A 22,391-nucleotide genomic window follows, 5' to 3' on the forward strand; every position below is an offset into this window, starting at 1 on the left:
TGCAAGGGCACTGAGGAGCTCCCACTCTGTAAATGGGGCATTAAAGGATTCACTGTAGCGTGTAGTGAATGAGAGGATGTTCCTTTCCAGCTGCTGTTTGAGTGTGAAAAATGCTGGGAGGGGAGGGGGAGGGGGAGCGGTAATTCTCCGACACAGAGGCTTGAGCAAAGTGATCGGCAATTGCGTTTGCGTAGGTACATAACTTACCATTTATGGTAACACTGGGGACAGCTGTTGGGACCTGGTACCCGAAAAGATGTTTGATCTTTGCCCAGACTTGGGAAGGTGACGTGTGGCACCCAATGGTGGAGACGTATCTCTCCCAACACTCCTTCTTCCGTTGTTTGATAAGGTAACAAACACGGGCATGGAGCCGTTTAAAAGCTACGAGGTGCTCCAGGAAAGGGTGTCGCTTATGCTGCTGTAGAGCTCCCCAACGCTCCTTTATTGCTTCAGTGACTTCTGGTGATCACCAAGGGATTGCCTTACACCTCAGGCACCCTAAAGAGTGAGGGATCACATTTTCTGCCACAGAAACAATTGTGCTAGTCACCCACTCAACCATCACATCGATGTTACCGCGTGGGGGAGATTCAGCGGTGACAGCAGAGGTGAAAGTTCCCCAGTCCGCCTTGTTCAAAGTCCATCTGAGCAGGCTTCCATGTGCCTGACGCTGGGGCAGTGGCAGGAAGATGGGGAGTGGTCACTACCACACAGGTCGTCATGTGCTCTCCAGTAGATAGATGGGAGAAGTCCTGGGCTGAAAATTGATAAACCAATGGCCGAGTAACTACCATGAGCCACACTGAAATGTGTGGTGGCCCCAGTATTTAAGAGGCAGAGGTCGAATTGCATCAGTAAAGTTTTGACATCTCTGCCTCAGCCAGTAAGCATGGTACCACCCCACAAGGGGTTATGGGCATTAAAATCTCCCAAAAGTAGGAAAGGTTTAGCGAGTTGATCAATCAGTGCTGCTAATACATTCAGGGGTACTGCACCATCTGGAGGAAGATATACATTGCAGACAGTTATTTCCTGCATCATCCTTATTCTGGCAGCCACTGCTTCAAGAGTGGTTTGAAGGGGCACATGTCCATTACAGACTGAGTTTAGGACAAAAACGCGAACTCCACCTGACACTCGATTATAGTCGCTACAGTTCGTGGAATATCCCTTATAGCCGTGGAGGGTAGGGGTCTGCATTGCTGGGAACCAGGTTTCCTGGAGAGCAAATCAGATAGCAGGTGTAAAGCTTAACAGTTGCCGTGGAAAAACTGCCACAATTCCACTGGAGGATGACATCGTGAGACTGGGAAGGCATGGAACATTGAATGAGACAGTTTACACCTCAGAGTCACCTGCTTCCACCGATTTATTTCCTGAGCAGTCTATATCCATTGTGTCTGAGGTTCTGTCGGGATCTAGGTCCTCAGCGGATGCCAAAATCTCCATCCCATCCTCAGCCGCAGAGCTTGTAGGTAGCGGTGGTGTAGGAGCCACCGCAATTTCCTTGGTCTTAGGAGTTTTGTTTTTGGATTTCTCTCACTGCTCCTTGGGTTTCCCTGGCTGGGAAGACTTCACTGGCCCAGTCTCCAGGACTGAGGATGAGTGTGAAGCCATATGACCAGCTGCTTTTGGACTCTTCAGCCACTGGTGGGTGTCGTCTTTTCCACTAGAAGAAACCTGGGAAGGGAGTGACCCAAGGGACACCTTCCTAGTGAGAGAAGCCGAAGAAGACTTACACTTCTTCCGGCTTAGAAGTGGGGACAGATGTCCCTGATGGTTGGGGGGGGGGGGGGGGTATTGCTCCTGAAGTAGGTGGTGCAGAAGCAACAGGAAGAGAAATGCCCCCACCATCAAGGGGACAGATGTAGACTCTGAGAGGTGACCTGGGTTGGCAGAGCTGAAGGTGCCAGAACTGTTGTGGCAGCAGCATAAGACAATGTCAGGCACAGGATGCAGGCATTCAAATTTTCTCTTAGCCTCAGTGCAGGTCAGTTTGTCCAGGGTCTTGTACTCCATCATTTTCCTTTCTTTCTGGAGAATCCTGGAGTCAGGCAAGCAAGGCAAATGGTGCTCTCCGCAATTGACACAGAGGGGAGGCGGGGCACATGGAGTATTGGGATGAGATGGGTGTTCGGAATCTCGGCACGTGACACTGGAAGTACACCGGGAAGACATATGGCCAAACTTCCAGCACTTAAAGCACCGCATCGGGGGAGGGATATAGGGCTTTACATCACACCGGTAGACCATCACTTTGACCTTCTCGGGCAATGTATCACCCTCAAAGGACAAGATGAAGGTACCGTTGGTAACCTGATTATCCTTCAGACCCTGGTTGTCACGCCGGATGAAATGTACACCTCACCGCTCTAAATTGGTGTGCAGCTCATCGTCAGACTGCAAAAGAAGGTCTCTGTGAAATATGATACCCTAGACCATATTTAAGCTCTTTTGGGGCGTGATGGTTACAGAAACATACCCTAGCTTGTCACAAGCGAGTAACTCCTGTGACCGGGCAGAGGATGCTATTTTGATCAAGACTGACTCAGATCTCATTCTGGAAAAGCCCTCCACCTTCCCAAACTTGTTCTCTAAATGCTCAACAAAAAACTGAGGCTTCATCATCAAGAAAGATTCCCGATCAGCTCTCAAACATACAAGGTACCGGGGCGAATAACATCTGCTGTCATTCTTAGCCTGACGTTCCTCCCATGGCGTGGCCAGGGAGGGGAACGATTTGGGGTCGTACTTCTGTGCGTTGAATTGAGCTTGTGATCATTTAGAGACTGCTGGTGTTTCACCACCAGCAAGAGATGATGGACTATGCTTCATCATGTGTCATCCGCCCTGATGCCACCCACTCCGACCAGGGGCCCTCCCCACGGGCACCATCCAGTTGCAGCAAAGGCCACCTGGCAGGATGGCCATTGCGGGGAGTCCTGATGCCCCAGGGGGATGGGCATCTAGCCCTTGGCATGTTGGAGTTAACAGCTCAGGCATCAGCAGAGATCCCCGTGTGGTCAGGGGGCTACAATCAACAGGGTACATGGCAGCCCCAGCACAACGGACTGGCTACCGTGCTGGATATCAGGTGCAAAGAAGTCCATGGTCATCATCGACGTAGAAATCGGCACTGCATGGTGCATGGTGGAAAACGCACCCAGGAAGGTGTCCTCATCCAAGAGATGGAGAATGGGCAGGACTGCAATGCAACAATGGGAAAGTGGGCTAAAGATCTCAATGCATGATGGACACAATGCACCTTGTACGGCACCCTTCCCCAATTGGCTCGCTCTTTGGGAAAATTTTGAAGAATGTAGGTCAAACCCCACAGGGGACCATCACATAAAGGCCGAAACATTTGAAACTCCTTTTAGTAGCCTCGTATGATAGAATAGGCCCGAGGTATTCCTTCCTAACCCCCAGACCTGCAGGGGGGAAAGCCAAGGTGGTGAAGGGTTCACATCCATCAGGCGAATTGCAGGAAGTGTGAAGTTAAGTTGCCGGAGCAATAGCTGAAAGCGAACTGCAGGAGGTATCAGAGAAGATGGACACACCCCAGACTGGCAGTCAAGGAGTCATTGAAGGAGGCGGCACAGGATGAGTGGCCAGGCATCGCAGAGAAATGGCATGCATAACTGCTGAGGAGAACATCGCATTGGTATGACAGCAATAGTTTGGCAGCTTCTGGATACAGTCTCTGAACTGGGATAGTGTAAAAGGTGCCAGCGGCCAAATGGATACCATGATGGTAGATTGTACTGAGACTGTGGAAGATGGATGGACATGTAGATGCATAACAAAACACCCATAATCTAGTTTCGAAAGGACAAGGTATCAGTAGAAACGGAGGAGGATGATCCAATCTGCTCCACAGGAAGAACCACAGACGTCATCTACACCATGGAGGGACTGGTACAGCAGGCGACCAGGTAAGACATGAGGGAGGACCAAGAAAGTTTCCTATCAAGCATGAGCGCCTGGAATTTCAAAGTTTCAAGGAACGGAAGAGTAATAGGCCCAAGACATAAAGACGGTGGAAGAGAAATCCTTTGTGCGACCAGAAATTCATACAAAATGATTTTGTCAGTGGAAAAGCAAAAGCCATTGTCGATGCTTCACAAGTAAAGACGATCAAGACAACACTGAAGTCAAGTCCATGGAGAACTGCAATAGATAGCACAATCATCAATGGGAAAGGGGGCTAGAGGTGCCCGGTGGGAGACAGGCCATAATAGAGTTAATAGTGACAGCAAAGACAACGACGCTCAGGACAGAACCCTGAGGTACACTGTTTCCACGGATAAAGCTGTCTGACAAGTCAGAACCCAAACGTACCTTGAAAACTCAGTGTTTTAAAAATTCCTGATGGAAACAGGGCAGGTGGCCTTGGAAGCCCCATGTGTACAGAGTAGGTATGGGTATGACAGTGGCTTCATGCCAGATTCTGGGGAGCGTGCCCTCTTCCCAGATGCAACTGTACGTATGAAGGAGAAAGTGCTAGCCCACAATAGAATGGTGCTACAACACATGAGCGTGAGCATCATCCGAGACTGGGGTGGAGGATTGGCATGAAGTAAGAAAATTATCTAGCTCCCTCATAGTAAAAGTGTCGTAGCAGCACTCATGATTCTGAGAAGAGAAGGGTATCACCCACGCTGCCTCCACTCATTTTCGATGGAGGAAGACAGGGTGATAGTGTGTGGAGCTCGAAATCTCTGCAAAATAGCGGCCCAAGGTGTTGGAAATAGCAGTAGGGTCCACATCATCCGCTACAGTCAGTTCGGCAATTGGGGAATGGATCTCGATCCCAGTGAGTCATTGGAGGTTGACCCACATGACGCAAGTGGAACTGTTAAACGAATTAGTAAATGAAATCCAGCTAGCTTTTTTGCTATCCTGAAAAACATGACAACACTGCACACACAACTGTTTACAACAAATACAGTTCGCCATCATAGAACAATGGTTAAAAACGCAGAGAGCATGTCTCCATGTGCGAACTGTGTCACGGCATGCCTCAGTCCACCAAGAGATGGGATATGGTGTGGTAAAGGTGAAGTGCAGGGAATGGAATGTTCTGTGGCAGTAAGGTAAGGTATTCTAGCTGGTAAGTTATTCTAACTGATCATCACAAATGGGGGGAAAGTTGTTTGTCGCAGGTGGCCAGAGAGGAGCAAAGCCTCCAACTGGCCTTGAAAAGCTGCCATTTGGGTTTGCACATAAGTGGGTAGGATTCAGCAAACTGATAGCACACAGGAAAAGATCTCTCGAGCATGTGTCAGAGGGAATGGACCTCTCAAGATGATGGGCAAGCTGGGCAGCGCAGAAGGAGAGGTCCAAAAAGAAATAGGTGTGCAAGGAGTCTGAACGGGAACATGGGTGTTCCAGTGTTAAGGCAGATGAGGTTGAGTTGATTAAGAAGGTCAGCCAAGAGGGCATCTCTCTGACAGGTTCTGGGAGAGCCCCAGAGGGGGGAAAGTGCACATTTAAGCCACTGAGCACCAAGAAGGGGTCAGGGAGTTGCCCAACAAGCTGGAAGAAGTCTGCCCTGGTAACACCAAATGACAGAAAAATTTAAATGGTACAAAGGGAATTGGTGAAGTGGGAAGGACAATGTGGACTGCAGGTGTTCAGGGAGAGTGTCTGACTATGAATGTCATACCAAATGAGATGGAATTCCATCCTCGGGTGGTAGGTCAAAGTGGACCGGAAAGAAATGTGAGAGATCAAAGCAGTTGGGAGGATACAATTTTGTTTCTTGGAGGCAGAGAACAAGTGGATTTTGCGATTCCAAGAGCAGCTGTAATTCCTCCTTATTGTACTGAAGGCCACGAATGTTCCATTGGAGAAGAGTCATGACAAGGAAAGAGGAGGAGGGAGAAAAGGAAGGGGTATCATCTTGACAGGTGCTAAGTGCCTGCCTTCGAAGATTCTCTGCTACAGGGAGCAGAGGCTGGAAGATCCTGTTCCATGAGATCTACAGAGGCATCACAGTTCTCCTTTGGTTGGTCTGCGGAGTTCAGGGCAGGAAAATGGTTGTTGGTGCATAATGGCACCACAGAGGCCAACTGGGTGAGGGTATCACGTGGCAACATTGTTGAAAAGTATCTTCGAGTTGGTGAAGGAGAAGACAGTTTGCCCTTGTTTGATTTCTTGCAGACTTTGTGGCTGGCAGATAATGATTTAGTTGTTTGCTAGCTGGAGGGACGTAAAAAGTCTTCGCTGGAGTATTTCTTCTGTCCTTTCTGGCCTGCCAGTTGTGTAGCAGGTGATTTTGCTGTGAGGCAAAAATTTGGTGGCTTGTTGCGCAGCTGGAGGAGAAGGAGATGGGGATGCTACCACGACAATGAGCAACTTTTCAACCATGGTGTTGAATGCACGGTCATGTCCTTCGTGGAGTGATATGTAGCAAGAATAGTACTGTAAGTCCTGGATGGTAAAACACAGGGTTTCTGACCAGCTAATAACTTCCGAGTGGCAGGGTAAGGCACTTTTCCTTCACCCAGATCTCCCGGATGGCCCACACATTGAGATATATGGGCAATCTCTGGAGCAGGCTGGACAGCACGTCAAGTCCGGACAGTGATAACTTCATAGCCTGCTTTGATCTTTGATGGAAGCACTACTCTATCAAATGTGAGAAAAAGAGTGAGCGACGGCACTAAGGATGCATCTACCTTATTCATCATCTAATGGATTGCAATGATGCCCTGATCAGACAGGTAAGTTTAAATTTCCGCTTTGGTCAGACCATCAAGCAGCCTAGTGTAAATAACACCACACGAAGAATTCAGCTTTCAATGGGCCTCAACACTAACAGAACAGCCGTGGAAGAGTGAAGCTGCAACAGATGTTGGACTTGAAAATCACATTTGGTCTCCAGAAGCAATTGGTCTCCAGAAGCGAGAACAGGATTTCACAGGGCCTGCAACTGCATCACCACCTTCATAAATAATACACAGATTAACAGTAGTGAAGGACTGACCACCTCTGGAACATAATACCGCAAGGAATGCAGCTGGGAGAGTCTTTGAATCTTTAGCCTCATTCCGTTTACATTACGAGACATAGACTGAGATGGTGATTGGTTCATTGTGAAAAAATCCCCCATGATTGCCAGTGTCTCTGACGGGGCACTCATTCCAACTGGCGGGGGTAGGGCACTCTCAAAGAGGGCTCAACCACCTTAGGTGATTGTTCACACCTCAGGTCACATCTCCCAAACTCCTGAGAGAGGGGCCAATCGGCAATTGGGAAGGTAACAGCTCCAGCAGTCACCCTTCCCTGGGTCTGGCTTGTACCAAGGGTGTGTGCGAACCATACCTGTTGACCTGCGACTGGTGTCAAATGCATGAGCCAGCCTTCAGGTGTGCACAGGGAGGGAGAAGAAACAAAGAGAAATGTCAAACACTGAAGGGGAGGCGATGGAGAACAAAGAAAGCAAGAAAAGCAGATGAGGGACTATACCAAAGCTGGGCTATTGAAACTGTAACATGTATTCCCAAAAATATCCAAGACATTTTCCCCATCTCCAAGGGAGGGGAAAAGAGTAAAAGGAGTAGAGACAGGCAGCATGGGACGGGAAGAGGTTCTGCAAAGGCTAGCACCCTGTGGTAGCCAAGCCTGAACTCCCCCAAGAGTGGTGAGCCCCTTGTGAGGAGAGGTAGAGAGCTTGCATAAAACCATCATTCAGACCGTAGATGATGACGACAATGATGATGACGACAAACAACAGCACTCCAAACAAAGCATTATGTAATATTAAACGCAACATTGTGATATACTTATACAAATGCATAGTAACAATCTGTTTAATATGAAGATTGGAGTTACATGTAATTTACATCCACAATTCCAAATACTCTGATGAGTATAGGAGTGTCTACTGAAACATTCCTGTACTTACGAGGGCAGTTCAATAAGTAATGCAACACATTTTTTTCTGAAACAGGGGTTGTTTTATTCAGCATTGAAATACACCAGGTTATTCCCCAATCTTTTAGCTACACAACACTATTTTTCAACGTAATCTCCATTCAACGCTACGGCCTTACGCCACCTTGAAATGAGGGCCTGTATGCCTGCACGGTACCATTCCACTGCTCGATGTCAGAGCCAACGTCGTACTGCATCAATAACTTCTTCATCATCCGCGTAGTGCCTCCCACGGATTGCATCCTTCATTGGGCCAAACATGTGGAAATCCAACGGTGCGAGATCGGGGCTGTAGGGTGCATGAGGAAGAACAGTCCACTGAAGTTTTGTGAGCTCCTCTCGGGTGCGAAGACTTGTGTGAGGTCTTGCGTTGTCATGAAGAAGGAGAAGTTCGTTCAGATTTTTGTGCCTACGAACACGCTGAAGTCAATTCTTCAATTTCTGAAGAGTAGCACAATACATTTCAGAGTTGATCGTTTGACCATGGGGAAGGACATCGAACAGAATAACCCCTTCAGCGTCCCAGAAGACTGTAACCATGACTTTACCGGCTGAGGGTATGGCTTTAAACTTTTTCTTGGTACGGGAGTGGGTGTGGCGCCACTCCATTGATTGCCGTTTTGTTTCAGGTTCGAAGTGATGAACCCATGTTTCATCGCCTGTAACAATCTTTGACAAGAAATTGTCACCCTCAGCCACATGACGAGCAAGCAATTCCACACAGATGGTTCTCCTTTGCTCTTTATGGTGTTCGGTTAGACAACGAGGGACCCAGCGGGAACAAACCTTTGAATATCCCAACTGGTGAACAATTGCGACAGTACTACCAACAGAGATGTCAAGTTGAGCACTGAGTTGTTTGATGGTGATCCGTCGATCATCTCGAACGAGTGTGTTCGCACGCTCCGCCATTGCAGGAGTCACAGCTGTGCACGGCCGGCCCGCACGCGGGAGATCAGACAGTCTTGCTTGACTTTGCGGCGATGATGACACACGCTTTGCCCAACGACTCACCGTGCTTTTGTCCACTGCCAGATCACCGTAGACATTCTGCAAGCGCCTATGAATATCTGATACGCCCTGGTTTTCCGCCAAAAGAAACTCGATCACTGCCCGTTGTTTGCAACGCACATCCGTTACAGACGCCATTTTAACAGCTCCGTACAGCGCTGCCACCTGTCGGAAGTCAATGAAACTATACGAGACGAAGCGGGAATGTTTGAAAATATTCCACAAGAAATTTCCGGTTTTTTCAACCAAAATTGGCTGAGAAAAAAAATGTGTTGCATTACTTATTGAACTGCCCTCGTAGTTTCTGAATTCCTGGGGAATTCAATTTCCAGCCTCATGCCTGCACATAACCTTATTTTAACCTGTTGCATAAAAATATAAAATTGCACTCTAAACCCTAGATTACGATGCACAGTCTATCTTCTTTCTGTGTAGTGATTAATTCAAGGACTGATGTCAGCAGATCTCCACTCCACACATCTTTCCAGTTTCCTCCATTTCTCCATAGGTCCTACGTCCCACATATTTCAAAATTTGGCCTATCTGCTTTACTTGTGGTCTTCCTTTAGATTTCTTTTCACTAACAAATCCCTCTATTATTGCATTGTTGTATTCAGGAGTCCCTCATGCCTCATCAGATAGCAAGTCTGAAAACTGACTTCCCTTGGCTTCTCTTCTCACCCCTTCTTTTAAGGAGCTCTCTGTTTGTAAAAATGTTCATTTACTTTAACTAGAGCATGCATATAACACATCTTAAATGATGATGTTTTTTGTCTATATGGAAATTATTTTTACTTCTATATTGCGATTATAATTGCTTTCAGTATAGTAAATGTTACGGCAGCTCTGGGCTGCTGAGTGCACGCGTGTGTGCGTGTTTGCAATTACACTAGAAAAAGGGAGTAGCTTGAAGACCTGCAATCTCTGTGCTGTTACATGCACCTACATGCCAGTGAATCAGCTACAGATGAATAGCCAACTTTCTAAATTTTGTTTACTGTTTCTATCCTAGACTTTTGTTGTTACAACAGCATTTTTGTTCATTTATACAACTATCTATAAACTGAATTTTAAACAACATAGAAAATATATAATTTACCTTAAAATTTAAGCCAGGAGCAAAAATAATAAAAAAACTTTTGAATTTGCTCTTTCTTAAAAACTTTATGTCATGTCATTGCATTAAAATGTCACATTTTTGACATACGACAAAATGTGGAGCTGGTATGTTGTCCCATATTAAGCTTCTTAAAACAATAGTTGATATTTTTTTAAAATAGAAAAAACTAACTACACTTTTCACATATTGTTGAATTTTACTGCCATTTACTACAGCAGCAGCAGCAGCAGCAGCAGGAGTAGGAGTAGGAATAGGAGTAGGAGCAATAGTAGTAGTTTTATTCACCCATATTCAACTTTTTCCTGGTACACAAGTATCAGTAACACATGCCACATGAGCATTCCATGTCATGTATGTTGTGAGTCATCTTAACTTTCTTTTTCCAGAAGTTCTTGCATGTATTTCCATAAAACATATTTCAGCTAAACACTTAATTCATTTACTTTTCTAAAACAATATAAATTTGCAATTGATGCAATCGAGACACATCTAATGGAAACACACATTTTATATATACTCAAAGTTCTGTATCTATATCAAACAACTTTGCAGCTTGTAACTCTTTGGCACAGTCAGTATAGTATGTTTATATCGTTGGGAGAAGAGGAAGAAGTGAAACTGAATATGAAAGGTAAATTTGAACTAGTTCTGTTACAAAGTATGTTACCAAAGTTCAACATTGTATATCCTGTGCCCTAGAACAAGTGGAGAACTTTTCAATGAAAATAAATGTTATGCCTGTTGTGCAGTAATAAACAAAACAAGAGTACTGAGTCAAGTTAAAGGTTGGTATTAACACAAGCAATGGACAGCAGGGTGACTGGATTTAAATGCACTGACATAACAGTTATATTGCTGCAAACTCACTAAAATTTAAATTATTGCTATGAATGTGTTTCACGGCACCCTGGCAATTTGAGTTGTGGCCTTATGTATAAATGGTATTGTTCACAAACAACTGAGGTAAGTTGCGTAGGTCTTCAAGTCACATGGTAAGTACTGTAAGACACCAACGGAGAAGGTCACCACTCTAAAGTAAAAAATGGCAATGGGAGCAATTAACAAGTCAAACACAATGAACTGCAAGATGGAAAAGAAGAATGTAAAACTAAAGAAACTTCACACTAGAATCAAAAAATTGAGGAGATTCTCAATAAAAGACAATATATGACACTAGAAGACTCAACATATGGAGGATGGGTGAATCAAATGCATAAATGCAAAACAGAGGGAAAATAATGACAGGAACAAGGCAGAAAGGACTGAGGCTGTGACGTCAAGACAGATGGCTATAGCAAAGCTTCATTTAACCTAGACCAAGGTAGTTATTGGGAAGTAAGTATGTGCTAATAACCAAGTTCCCATACAGGAAGTTTTGAAGTAGCGATTACCTGGGTTTTTCCCACATACCTCTATAATACGTAGTTTCTTCTCCCCCGTTTATACTTTTTACCTTCATTTTCTCAATTTTTGTGTATCATATTTGTTTATTTCTATTGTAATGTATTGTATTGTATATTTATTGGTCCTGCAAATCATATGCTGTACAGGGGTACATAATGATATAGGACAAGTCAAATAATTTGCAATAAAGTGTAACAGAAAAAACTGTTGTATGGTTTTCAGTATATAGCAATATAACATATGGGAATAACATTTCACAAATACACAAATAAATTTTACACGCACACATTTCATACCTTTGGCCTTGTTATACAGACACACACATACATGTAATAGACCACATATAATACACTGATAAATCTACATGTACACATTTTGGCCTTAATTGTATAAACTAAATTTTTCACATATTTAAATTGTAGATAAAAATTCATCAACACTATAGTAGCAATTCTGTAGCAAGTAGTCACTCACTGCAGTTTTGAATTTATGCATGCCAGTTATTGCCTTAATTTCTTTAAGTAGTTTGTTATACAGTTTTTTTCCTGCTTGCAAGAGTCCTTTTTGTTTTAGTGTTGTATGTGAAAACTGCATATGTAAATTTTGATTATTCCTTGTGTTGTATGAATGGATATTTTGGTTTTTTGGAGCAATCTTGCTATTTTCATCTATGATTTTCCTTATAAACATTATTGTTTCTAGGATATATAGGCATGGTAATGGAAGAATATGAAGCTTTTTAAATGAGGGTTTGCATGAAGATCGAGGTGCTGAGCCTTCCATGGCTCTTATAATTCTTTTTTGTGCAATAAAACAGATTTTGCTGGGCGGTGAATCTCTCCAGCAAATTAAACCATATCTTAGTAGTGATTCTGCTTGGGCATAGTACACATTTCTTACGGCTTGCATAGATGTGCATCCAGCAAGAATTTTTATACTATAGCAAATAGTATTTAATTTACTACATAGGTGTTGTTTGTGTTTCTGCCATCTTAGGTCATCTTGGATCCAAACTCCCAAAAATTTGGTGCTATTTACAATTTCAAGTCTTTTGCCTGACAGTTCTGTGGTTGCAGTTAAAGGCTGTTTATTCTGCACCGTATGTAGATGCACAGTGTTTGTTTTAGGTGTGTTTATTATTAAGTTGTTCATTGCAAACCACTCTGATACATACATTTTGGAACTCTTCTGGGGTCTTTCCTTTGATACGTATATTTGTATCATCGGCATATTTAATGTATTTATAGTTAGGGCTGGATGGTTCCAGGTCATTTGCAAACTTACTTTCCCCTCGTATGTGTTTTTCTCTTGGAAGCCTCTATCTGCTTTAGAGGCTATACTCGGATGACAAATAGAGAAGGCCTTCCAAGTAAGGGAAATAAGCAAAAATTAAATACCTCACAGAGATCAAAAGGTACGGGAGTGTCTGATCCAGAATGGCTGAATGCCAACAATGTCTTCAACCCAAATTAGAAACAGCTGGTAGGAAACTTGCATGAATGTTAGCCATTCCATGCTTTATCCCAAATCTAAACAATTAATGATAGCATAGAAGCTGCCATCCCTAGAAACATAAGCCTTATAAAAACAATAAAAGATATTATCAGATACTAATTAAAGCATATGATTTAATTAGAATGGGTAAAATAAAGTTCTGTGTCTACCTTATACGCTCCAAGTCTTCTATTGGAAACCCAAAATTTGCCATCACTTGAATGACTTCACCTATGCTACCTGATTCTATTTCTTTCTTCAGCATGCTATATGCAGGGAAGAAACGAGACCAGACTGCTTCCATCATAAATAACCCTTTCCGCTTTGCTAATGATATCAACTCAGTTGTTTCTTTTAAGTTCAAAGTCAACGGCTTTTCACAGAGTATAGGCTTTCCATTATTCAACATCAGTTTCCCAACTTCAAGATGCTGTGACTGGATGGTTCCAATGTAAATCACATCTACAAAAATAAAAACAAAGGAATTTTTATTGGATGTATCTATTTAAAATGGGTCAAATGACACAAAATTGAAAAAGTTTTTGTCAAGCAAATTATAAATAATCTATTATCTCTCCCATTTAAAGTAAAGAAGTAGTTTTCATGTTTAAGATAATGTCAATCTCAAAATGAATAGTTCAAACCATAGTACACTGGAACAATCAATACAATGAAAGAATATACACAATATTTCTAAAATCCCCTTCTAAATACTAAGGATATGCACAAGGAAACTATGTAAGCAATGATTCAAATAGGTAGCCATCCTGGAGAAAAACAGCTTCCAAGCCTCTGGCACAAACATTTAAAATAACGGGAAAAAAACCTTTTACACAGTGTAGAATATATTGTGTGAGGGTGATATGTGACAAATTAAACCTATTTGCCAGACTGTAAGATGAACCTGAATCTCTACCTTTAGCAGGCAGTGAGCTACCAACTATGCCACTCAGCCATGCCTCACAGGCCAATTGGAAGCTTCAGTCTGTCAACAGCTGCTTGATTCCCCTTCCAGACTTAGCAGCGAGTCGCCTAGGCAAGAATGAGCTTTGAGATGGTCCTTGTGTGTTGTTATATTTCAACTGCCAGCATATTTTCCACAAAAGGAAGAGATCGTGGTTTGTATCCCTTTACAACACACAGTATTAACTACACAGATATGATTAATGTGAAACAATGCTTTCCACTCTTCCACATTAGTTGGGGGCAGCAGTAATTACATTTTTTAATCAATTAATTAATGTGGTACGGCATAAATAGGTGCTAAGGCAAACACAATCCACAGTATTCACCTCCCCCCCCCCCCTCTGTCTCATGTGTGTGCGTGTGCATGCGTGTGTTGGGAGGGGTGGGGTGGGGGTTGTTTTCCCACAGGCAATCTGCTTTCTGTTCTGGTTCTACCACAGTGGTTAGCACGGGGCATTGTTAACACATTAATTGGTTACATATTTAAAAATTACCAGTTACAGTAACTTACAGTATCCCCTTCGCCCATGTGGGAGTTACCGATTTATGTCGTATGGTATGGAAACATTACACCTTTACACACAACATGATTATCTCTCCAGAACACTATACAAATGCTTTTAATCTCTAGCTGGAATTTTGAAACATACTGTATACTAGTTTATAGTCAATGACACTGTGTACAGAAGAGTGCATTAACCGTATGGGGGAGGAGGTGGAGGAGGAGGAAGAGATGTTTGTAAATATAAAAGGACTCAACTATGTGGTTATTAGCCCCTTGATCCTCTCATGGCATCTGAAGATGTAGGTACAAGCCTTCTTTTCCCTCTCTTTGTTAAATAGCAGTAAGAGTATCATATATTTTGCACTAGGTACATGAAGGGGTAACTACCCTACTAAAATTCAGCTGTCAAAAATAAAATTAAGATCTCATGGTAAAAGTTAAAATGGCAACCAAGTATATGCAGCTAGTCTATTGTAATTCAGAAATAGAAATAGAGATGGTTTGTCACCCGTGGTAGGTTCTCATGAGAAGAACAGACTGGGTGGCGCCTCGGGGCTAAACCAGGAGGGAGAAGTCCATCCTCCCACCTCCACCATTAGGCCAACATACAATGATGTTGCCTCTAAATTTTGCTGTAATATCCACGCTTTTTTAGGAAGTGTAGCACACGGCTTACAGCTTTTTCATCATCTGCTGTAATCTGACAGACGGTGTCCTAGGTCTATTTGACATGACAGATCTTTGGTAGCTGGATAATTTTTTAGGATATGGTAAATCAGTGTTTCTATACAGATGCATTGTGGGGCTGCTTCTTGGCTTAGTAGAAATTCATTAGTTATTTTGGTATGTCCACTGCCAAGGTGGTCTAAGACACTGTTTGATGATCTTTATAGTCGAGTCAGCATAAGTTAATACCTGACAGTCGCAGAGGCTGGGTGTGGTAGCTATGCATACCTACTTCAATCAGGCACAGTAATGTGATTTTATAAATGTGTCTGTGACAATGCCTCAGTGTTGTCACAGCGGTATAGACAGCTATTGATTTCGCCAGCAGCTGTTGGCACTTCACAGCTGAAAGTGGTAACATTGCTGCAAGCTGTCAAGGATCTTCTTACGCCATCTCAATTATAGTTTACTGAATTGTGTACTATATTGCCATTTGTCTTCACATTTCTTCAGAATGTGGTACCTAACGTGTGTCGTTAAGACAGCAGTTTGAGTATCACTTTGAGTATTTAAATTCCCATTGCTTCTTTGGCTAGTTTGTCAGTCAACTCATTACCTGGAATGTCGATGTGACTCAGTGTCCAGCCTAACATCAACTACAGACAGCTATATAGAAGATAAGAAAAGGCTGCAAAACCATGGATACAATTTCTCACCAACTAAAACAAGCATCATGCAGTTTTGTAGATTATGGTCTGCCCATCCCTGTATAGAACTATTTCTCCAAAATGCAGGAAGCAGTGGACCAGTACCATTTTGGGGACTTCCTTTTGATGATAAACTTACATGGTTACCATATATAAGGCAACTAACAACTTCCTGCAAGAAGGAACACTGTACACTATTTCCTTGGTAACAGGTTCCTGAGGTGTGCTTCAAAAAGTTTTGTTAAAATTTTATAAAGCACTCATTTTATCCAGTTTGGACAATGGCAGCATTGTTTAGGGGTCAACAGCATTATTAAGCATATGTTAGCCCCTGTGCAGCATCATTTTGATAAACATCATGCAAACAGTGCAAAAAATATGAAATTAAGATTCCCATTTAACTGTTAAATTATTTCTGAGGCACAATACTAACATAATACTTACTGCTTATTCTAAATAGGTACAAAGGAACAGTTTATTGTAATTGTTTTCTTGGGCAATACACTACTACATCATGTCAGGCAAATTGGTTAAAGCTTAGTTTCTAATGAGCAACCTTTGTCTACATCTGGACTACAATTTAATGAGTTAGTAGCATCCAGTATTTTGCTAGATGTTACTGAGAATTTTGACTGACTGAAGGAAACAATACTAGTCTTCAGTTTTCAACACCAGGCAGGTCATACAATAAGTACATCTTAACCACCTGCAGCCTTTAGTCTGTCTATATGCTGGGAGATATTTCACAGTTCACATGTAGATGCAATAAATGTCAAACTGTGTACCCACTGATCAATCAAAGTGTATTATTCAGAGCAAAATCTACATACAAAGTAAGTTACAATACATGACATTTACATCAGGTTGCTGAGTAGTAGAAAGTCGCATAATTATTCCAGTTTCACTTTGCAACCATTATTTCTCGTTTCCACCTCCTGAAGACTTGATTTGATGAATTTTGCAGCCAACTGTCACATTCCATTCCACTCTTATTACTTAAGGCAAATGTCCAAGTTTATTCTTGCAAACAACGTGCATTTTGTTTTAGCATACAAGACTGAGAACCACGACTAGTAACAATAGTTTCCACCATGATCTAAGAAAGGGAAAATGAGAGAAACCGTCTAAAGTCTGGGGACAATTAACTTATACAGGGTGATTCCAATGTAAGAACAGGTTTCAGTTGTTTATTGTAGAGAAACTATGAAAGATAAACAGATTGTGCATGTCATTGAATAGAAGAAGGTTCAAAGTTTTATGTTTGCACAGACACTATGCTATACACTCAACATGAGCACCATATGTAGCTTGAGGAACATCAAAATGGTAATCCATTCCATTGCAAACGTGAATCAACAGGTCTCTATTTACTGTTTCAACAGCTTCAACAATTCAGTTTCTAATGAAGGGACTGTATGAACTTCCCCCACACTGATTTGCTTCATACTGACAGGCTGTGTAGGGAACAACTAGGACTTCAACATATCAATGAGAGGCAAAAAAAAAAAAAAAAACCTTTTGACTCCATCTGTCTGAGATAACCTTGTAAGTCCAGTAACCAGTAGCTCCATTATCAAAAAGAGATGTGAAAGTGCATGGCTTTCTCTAATCTGTCAACAACTAGGATTCTACTACATACAGTAGTTACACATCTAGCAACCGTATCTGTATCACTTCATATTATTTTTTAAGAAACCACTTTTCTTTTTCTTTCTTTCTTGGGGCCTTGGTACCACGTCACACGTGGTTGGCCATGTTACTGTTGATTTGGCAGTGTTAGTTGCAGATGGTGGCCGGGTGCCCTTCCTGCCACAACCCCCTCCTGCAAAAATTTAAAAACTCGAGGTGTGAGATTTTCATTGCCTACCAGCAATGCCGGCCACGGTGGTCTAGCGGTTCTAGGCGCTCAGTCAGGAACCGTGCGACTGCTACGGTCGCAGGTTTGAATCCTGCCTCGGGCATGGATGTGTGTGATGTCCTTAGGTTAGTTAGGTTTAAGTAGTTCTAAGTTCTAGGGAACTTATGACCACAGATGTTGAGTCCCATAGTGCTCAGAGCCATTTGAACCATTTGAACCTACCAGCAATACGTAAATAGCAGGATGTAGTTCTAAACCACTTTGGAGAAAACTGAATTTCAACATTTTACACATGTTTCGTATGATCACTAGCAATCAAGGATTCTGCAGCTGAGCAAGTAGGCACTTAGTTTCTGTGGATCAAATCTTGGTACTCTATTATTATTATTATTATTATTATTATTATCTTTTTTTTAATTTCATTCCCACATTATTCCAACAACAGATATGAATCATATGAATTGAAACTGCACGATGTCTAAGCATCAGTTATGAATGAAACTCAAGTTTTTTCAGTCAATATTTCCAGGCTGAGAGGCTGTGGTCAATGCATAAAACAGCTTCCTGATGTTTTGTCTCCAATTGCGGGAGACATCAACTGAGGTAAAACAGCTCCTGCCACTAAGGCTTGAGGGGGCTCTCACATTTATAGAGCAAACTGAGGGCGCCACCATATGTCATGTGATGCCATATTTGAACAAAAATAATGAACTGTCATTCTGTTGGCATCTATATTTTATCTAACTTAAATCTCCTCCTCTTCTACTAGTGGCAGTAGCTGTTGTACCTCTGGAGATGTCTCCCACAGTTGGATTAATTAATTACTTAATTGAGAGGGGTTATGGGACCAAGCGGCAAGGTCATCAGTCCCAGAATTCCAAAGTTAGTCGCAGAAGAAAGAGAGTCCACTAAAAGTGAATGGATCCAGTCACAGGAGTCAAATTATAAAATAATGAACATTAAACACACACAGTAAAGGCATAAAAGGTGAGACCAAATCTAAAAACTGGAAAAAAGGGGCAGTCATGGGGTCACAGACCGAGAAGACTAAAAGAAGTCCCAACCACAACTAACCAGCCCCTGCTCCAAGAGTAAAGTATCTGGAAATAAAAACCACTTTCACAGAGGAAACTGAGGACCTGTTCAAACATCTGTGGATCATCTGCTAATGTTAAATTTAAGGAATCGGGAAGACTATACTTAACATGAAGGGTCGAAAGAGGGGGACATTCCACCAATATGTGAGATATCATCACTCTAGCTCCACATTGTGGGGTTGGGTCGTAATGTAGGAGGAATAAACGGATGAGCCGGGTATGACCAATGTGGACTCCTTCCGAGAGGAGTGGAAGGAAAAGCACCAAACTGCAGTAGACTCCTTGATTGTGCGGAGTTTATTACTATGAGCAGTAGCGCTCCAGATGTCATTCCACTTTTGGGAAAAGAGAGATTTGGTGTAGATCTGCATATCCACAGCTGGAATCATGAAAGGAAATGGAGGTAAGTATCTGCTTCTCTAGCCAAACAGTCAGCCAGTTCATTCCCTGGGATGCCCACAAGACTTGGGACCCAGAGAAAGATGACTGAACAGGCGGAACTCTCAAGGGCAGAGAGAAGGTCATGGATAGAAGAGACTGAAGGATGACGAGAATAGCATCGGCCGATAGCCTGGTCGCTGTGCATGGAGTCTGAACAAATTAAAACACTGTAGAGGGAGGCCTGAGAAACAAGGAGGAGGGCCCTGTGAATGGCTAGGAGCTCTGCTGTGAACACACTACATGATCCCGGCAATAAATGATGTTCAAAGCCAGTAGGAGGCATGAAAGCGTATCCCACTTTATTGATTGTCATAGAACCGTTAGTGTAAAATGTGGTGGCACACTGGAACTCTGCAAGGATGACACATACAAGACACCGTAAAACCATAGGAGCGACAGAAATCTTAGGACCCTGGAATAGATCGGACCTAATCTATGGTCTAGGCACCATCCGTGGGGGAGGTATGGGAGGAAAGGTACGGGGTGCAGATCAGTGATTGGAGATGGAGATCCTGAGAGAGGGAAGTGAGACGCATACCAACCAGCAATCCCACCCATGGGTGGCTGTTAGGAGGGACACATCCCTCGATGGCAAAGAATACAGGGTACAAAGAATCATCAGGGAATTGGCGAATGGTGATTGCGTAAGAAACAAGGAGTTGGCTCCTTCGTATGTGTGGAGGGGGAATCCCCACTTCTGTGAGGAGACTATCAACAGGACTAGTGCGAAAGGCACCAATAGCCAGATGCAGCCTGCAATTACGGACAGGGTCAAGCAGTTTCAAAGTGGACGGAGCTGCTGAGCCATAAACCTGACTACTATAATCTAGTCTGGACAAGACCAGAGCACGGTAAAGATGGAGAAGAGTGGAACGGTCTGCAACCCAAGATGTGTGGGCTATGAGATGGAGAGAATTAAGTTTCCGCATACATGTAGTCTTTATGTGGCGAATGTGGGGCAACCATGTCAGCTTGTTATCAAAAATAAGTCCCAAGAAATGGGACTGTGCTATAGCATTGAGGAACTGGTCACCTAAATAAAGCTCTGCATCAGGGTGTACTGCGGGCCAATGACAAAAATGCATAACCCGCATTTCGGAGGGAGAAAACTGGAATCCACAGCAGATGGCCCATGCAGCTGCCCATCAGATGGCGCCTTGATGCTGGCTCTCAGTAGATGCTACCGAGTGGGAGCTGCACCAGATGCAAAAATCATCGACGTACATGCTGGGATAACCAGAGGCCCAACAGAGGTCATGAGCCCATTGATGGCAATGAGGAAGAGTGTGACACTTAGCACAGAACCCTGTGAGATACCGTTCTGAATCTGAGAGGTGCTGAGTGAAGTGCCAACTCGAATCCAGAAGAGCCGGCGAGATAAAAACTTGCCGATAAAAATCAGAAGGGGACCATGGAAGCCCCAGTCATGGAGAGTAACTAAAATGTGAAGGTGCCAAGCCATGTTGTATGCCTTATGTGGGTCAAAGAAAACAGTGACAAGGTGTCAGCGAAGAGTAAAGGCCTGTCAGATGGCTGATTCCAATCTGAGTAAACAACTAGTTGGAGAGTGTTCTGCCCAGAAGCCACATCGATATGGGGACAATAGGCCCTGAGGTTTGAGTATCCAACATAATCTGAAGCTGACCATCCTCTTGAGCAGTTTACAAAGTACATTCGTCAGGCTAATTAGGCGATAGCTGTCGAGAGACATTGGGTTCTTCCCGGGCTTAAGGATGGGGATAACTAGACTGTTTCCCCATTGTAATGGAAAAGCATCCGGGAGCCAAATGCAATTGAAGACCCTGAGGAGATGTTCCCTCTGGTGAACTACACTGTCTCGCCACTGTGACGGAAAAGCAACCACGAGCCAAATGTGATTGAAGACCCTGACGAGACGTTGCCTCTGGGGAATGTCGAAGTGTTGGATCATCTGGTTGTGGATGTAATCCGGGCCTGGGGCTGTGTCTCAGGAAGAGGTGAGAGCCTGCAACAATTACCATTCATTGAAGGATGCATTATACAGCTCAGCATGGTGCAGGATTAAACAGAGTGAGGTCTGTTCAACTCTGCATTTCTGCTGGAGAAAGGGAGCAGGATAGGAAGATGACACCAATGCCATCACAAAGTGTGTCGTGTTTTGTGAGGACCAATGGATCAGTGCACAGAGCACCTTGGAGGTTAAGACCCTGAACAGTTCACTGTCACAGAGCTTGGAGCAAACCTCCAATGAAGAGGCATACATCCCCAGGGAGGAAACATAGTGCTCCCGGCATTCCTTTTTACTCTGCTTAATAAGATAACGAGCCTTAGCATGGAGATGCTTCAAAGCGAGGAGGTTGGTCTGTGAAGGGTGTCGCTGAAATCCCTGTAGTGCCCATCAGTGGTCCTGGACAGTGGCGGCGACATCCTTTGTCCACCATGGTACCGGTCAACGATGAGGGGGACCTGTGGATCAAGAAACAGAAGTGCCAGCAGCATGAAGAATACTGGCAGAGACGCACTGTAAAACTACATCAATGTAACTTGAGAGGGAGGTGTCATAGTGCACAGTAGATGTATATGAAGGCCAACTGGCACTGCAGAATACCCAACATGGTGGCCTGCCAGCCTGGCGGCAGCAGGGGAACGTAGGCTCACAGGAAAGTGGTCACTTGTCGCAAAGGCCAACATGGGATGACCAATGTAAGAGAGTCACGAGGGCAGGGAAGGAGATCGTAAGATCGATAGCAGAGTAGGTGCCATGAGCAGCACTGAAGTGGGTAGGTGAACCATCATTGAGGACACACAAATTGAAGTATGTGATAAGTTGGTCATTTAGGAGACCCCTACCCATTGAAGTGACATGCCCCCCACAGTGGGTGATAGGCATTGAAGTCCCGAAGGAGGAGAAATGGGACAGGAATTGCTAGATTAAGATAAACAGTTCAGCGAAAGGAAGTGGTCTACCTGGAGGGAGGTAGACATTGCACATGATGATTGCCAGAGTTGTTTGCACTCAAACCACTATTGCTTCCAAATTGTTACATAGGGGTACCCAGTCACTAATGACATGGAGCAAACCGAAGTGCAGACCCCACCAGATTCTACCCTGGGGCTGGCACGGTTCCAACAGAACACTCGATAACCACAAAATGTTGGAGTGGTCATAATGGAAATGTGTTTCTTGAAGAACAAGACA

The 22,391-nt window shown here is 43.6% G+C and overlaps 1 protein-coding gene across 1 annotated transcript in view; it reads right to left on the reverse strand.

The window, feature by feature from the left end:
• Positions 1-22,391, reverse strand: part of LOC124622003 (trans-1,2-dihydrobenzene-1,2-diol dehydrogenase-like) — a 119,693-nt gene that overhangs the window by 68,580 nt on the left and 28,722 nt on the right. Inside the window, exon 3 of the mRNA XM_047147553.1 lies at positions 13,144-13,435. Coding sequence (XP_047003509.1) covers positions 13,144-13,435 — 292 coding nt within the window. The remainder of the gene's footprint in view (positions 1-13,143; positions 13,436-22,391) is intronic.

Source organism: Schistocerca americana, chromosome 7 (assembly GCF_021461395.2).
Source record: "Schistocerca americana isolate TAMUIC-IGC-003095 chromosome 7, iqSchAmer2.1, whole genome shotgun sequence".
In the NCBI taxonomy this organism is placed as follows: Eukaryota; Metazoa; Arthropoda; class Insecta; order Orthoptera; family Acrididae; genus Schistocerca; species Schistocerca americana.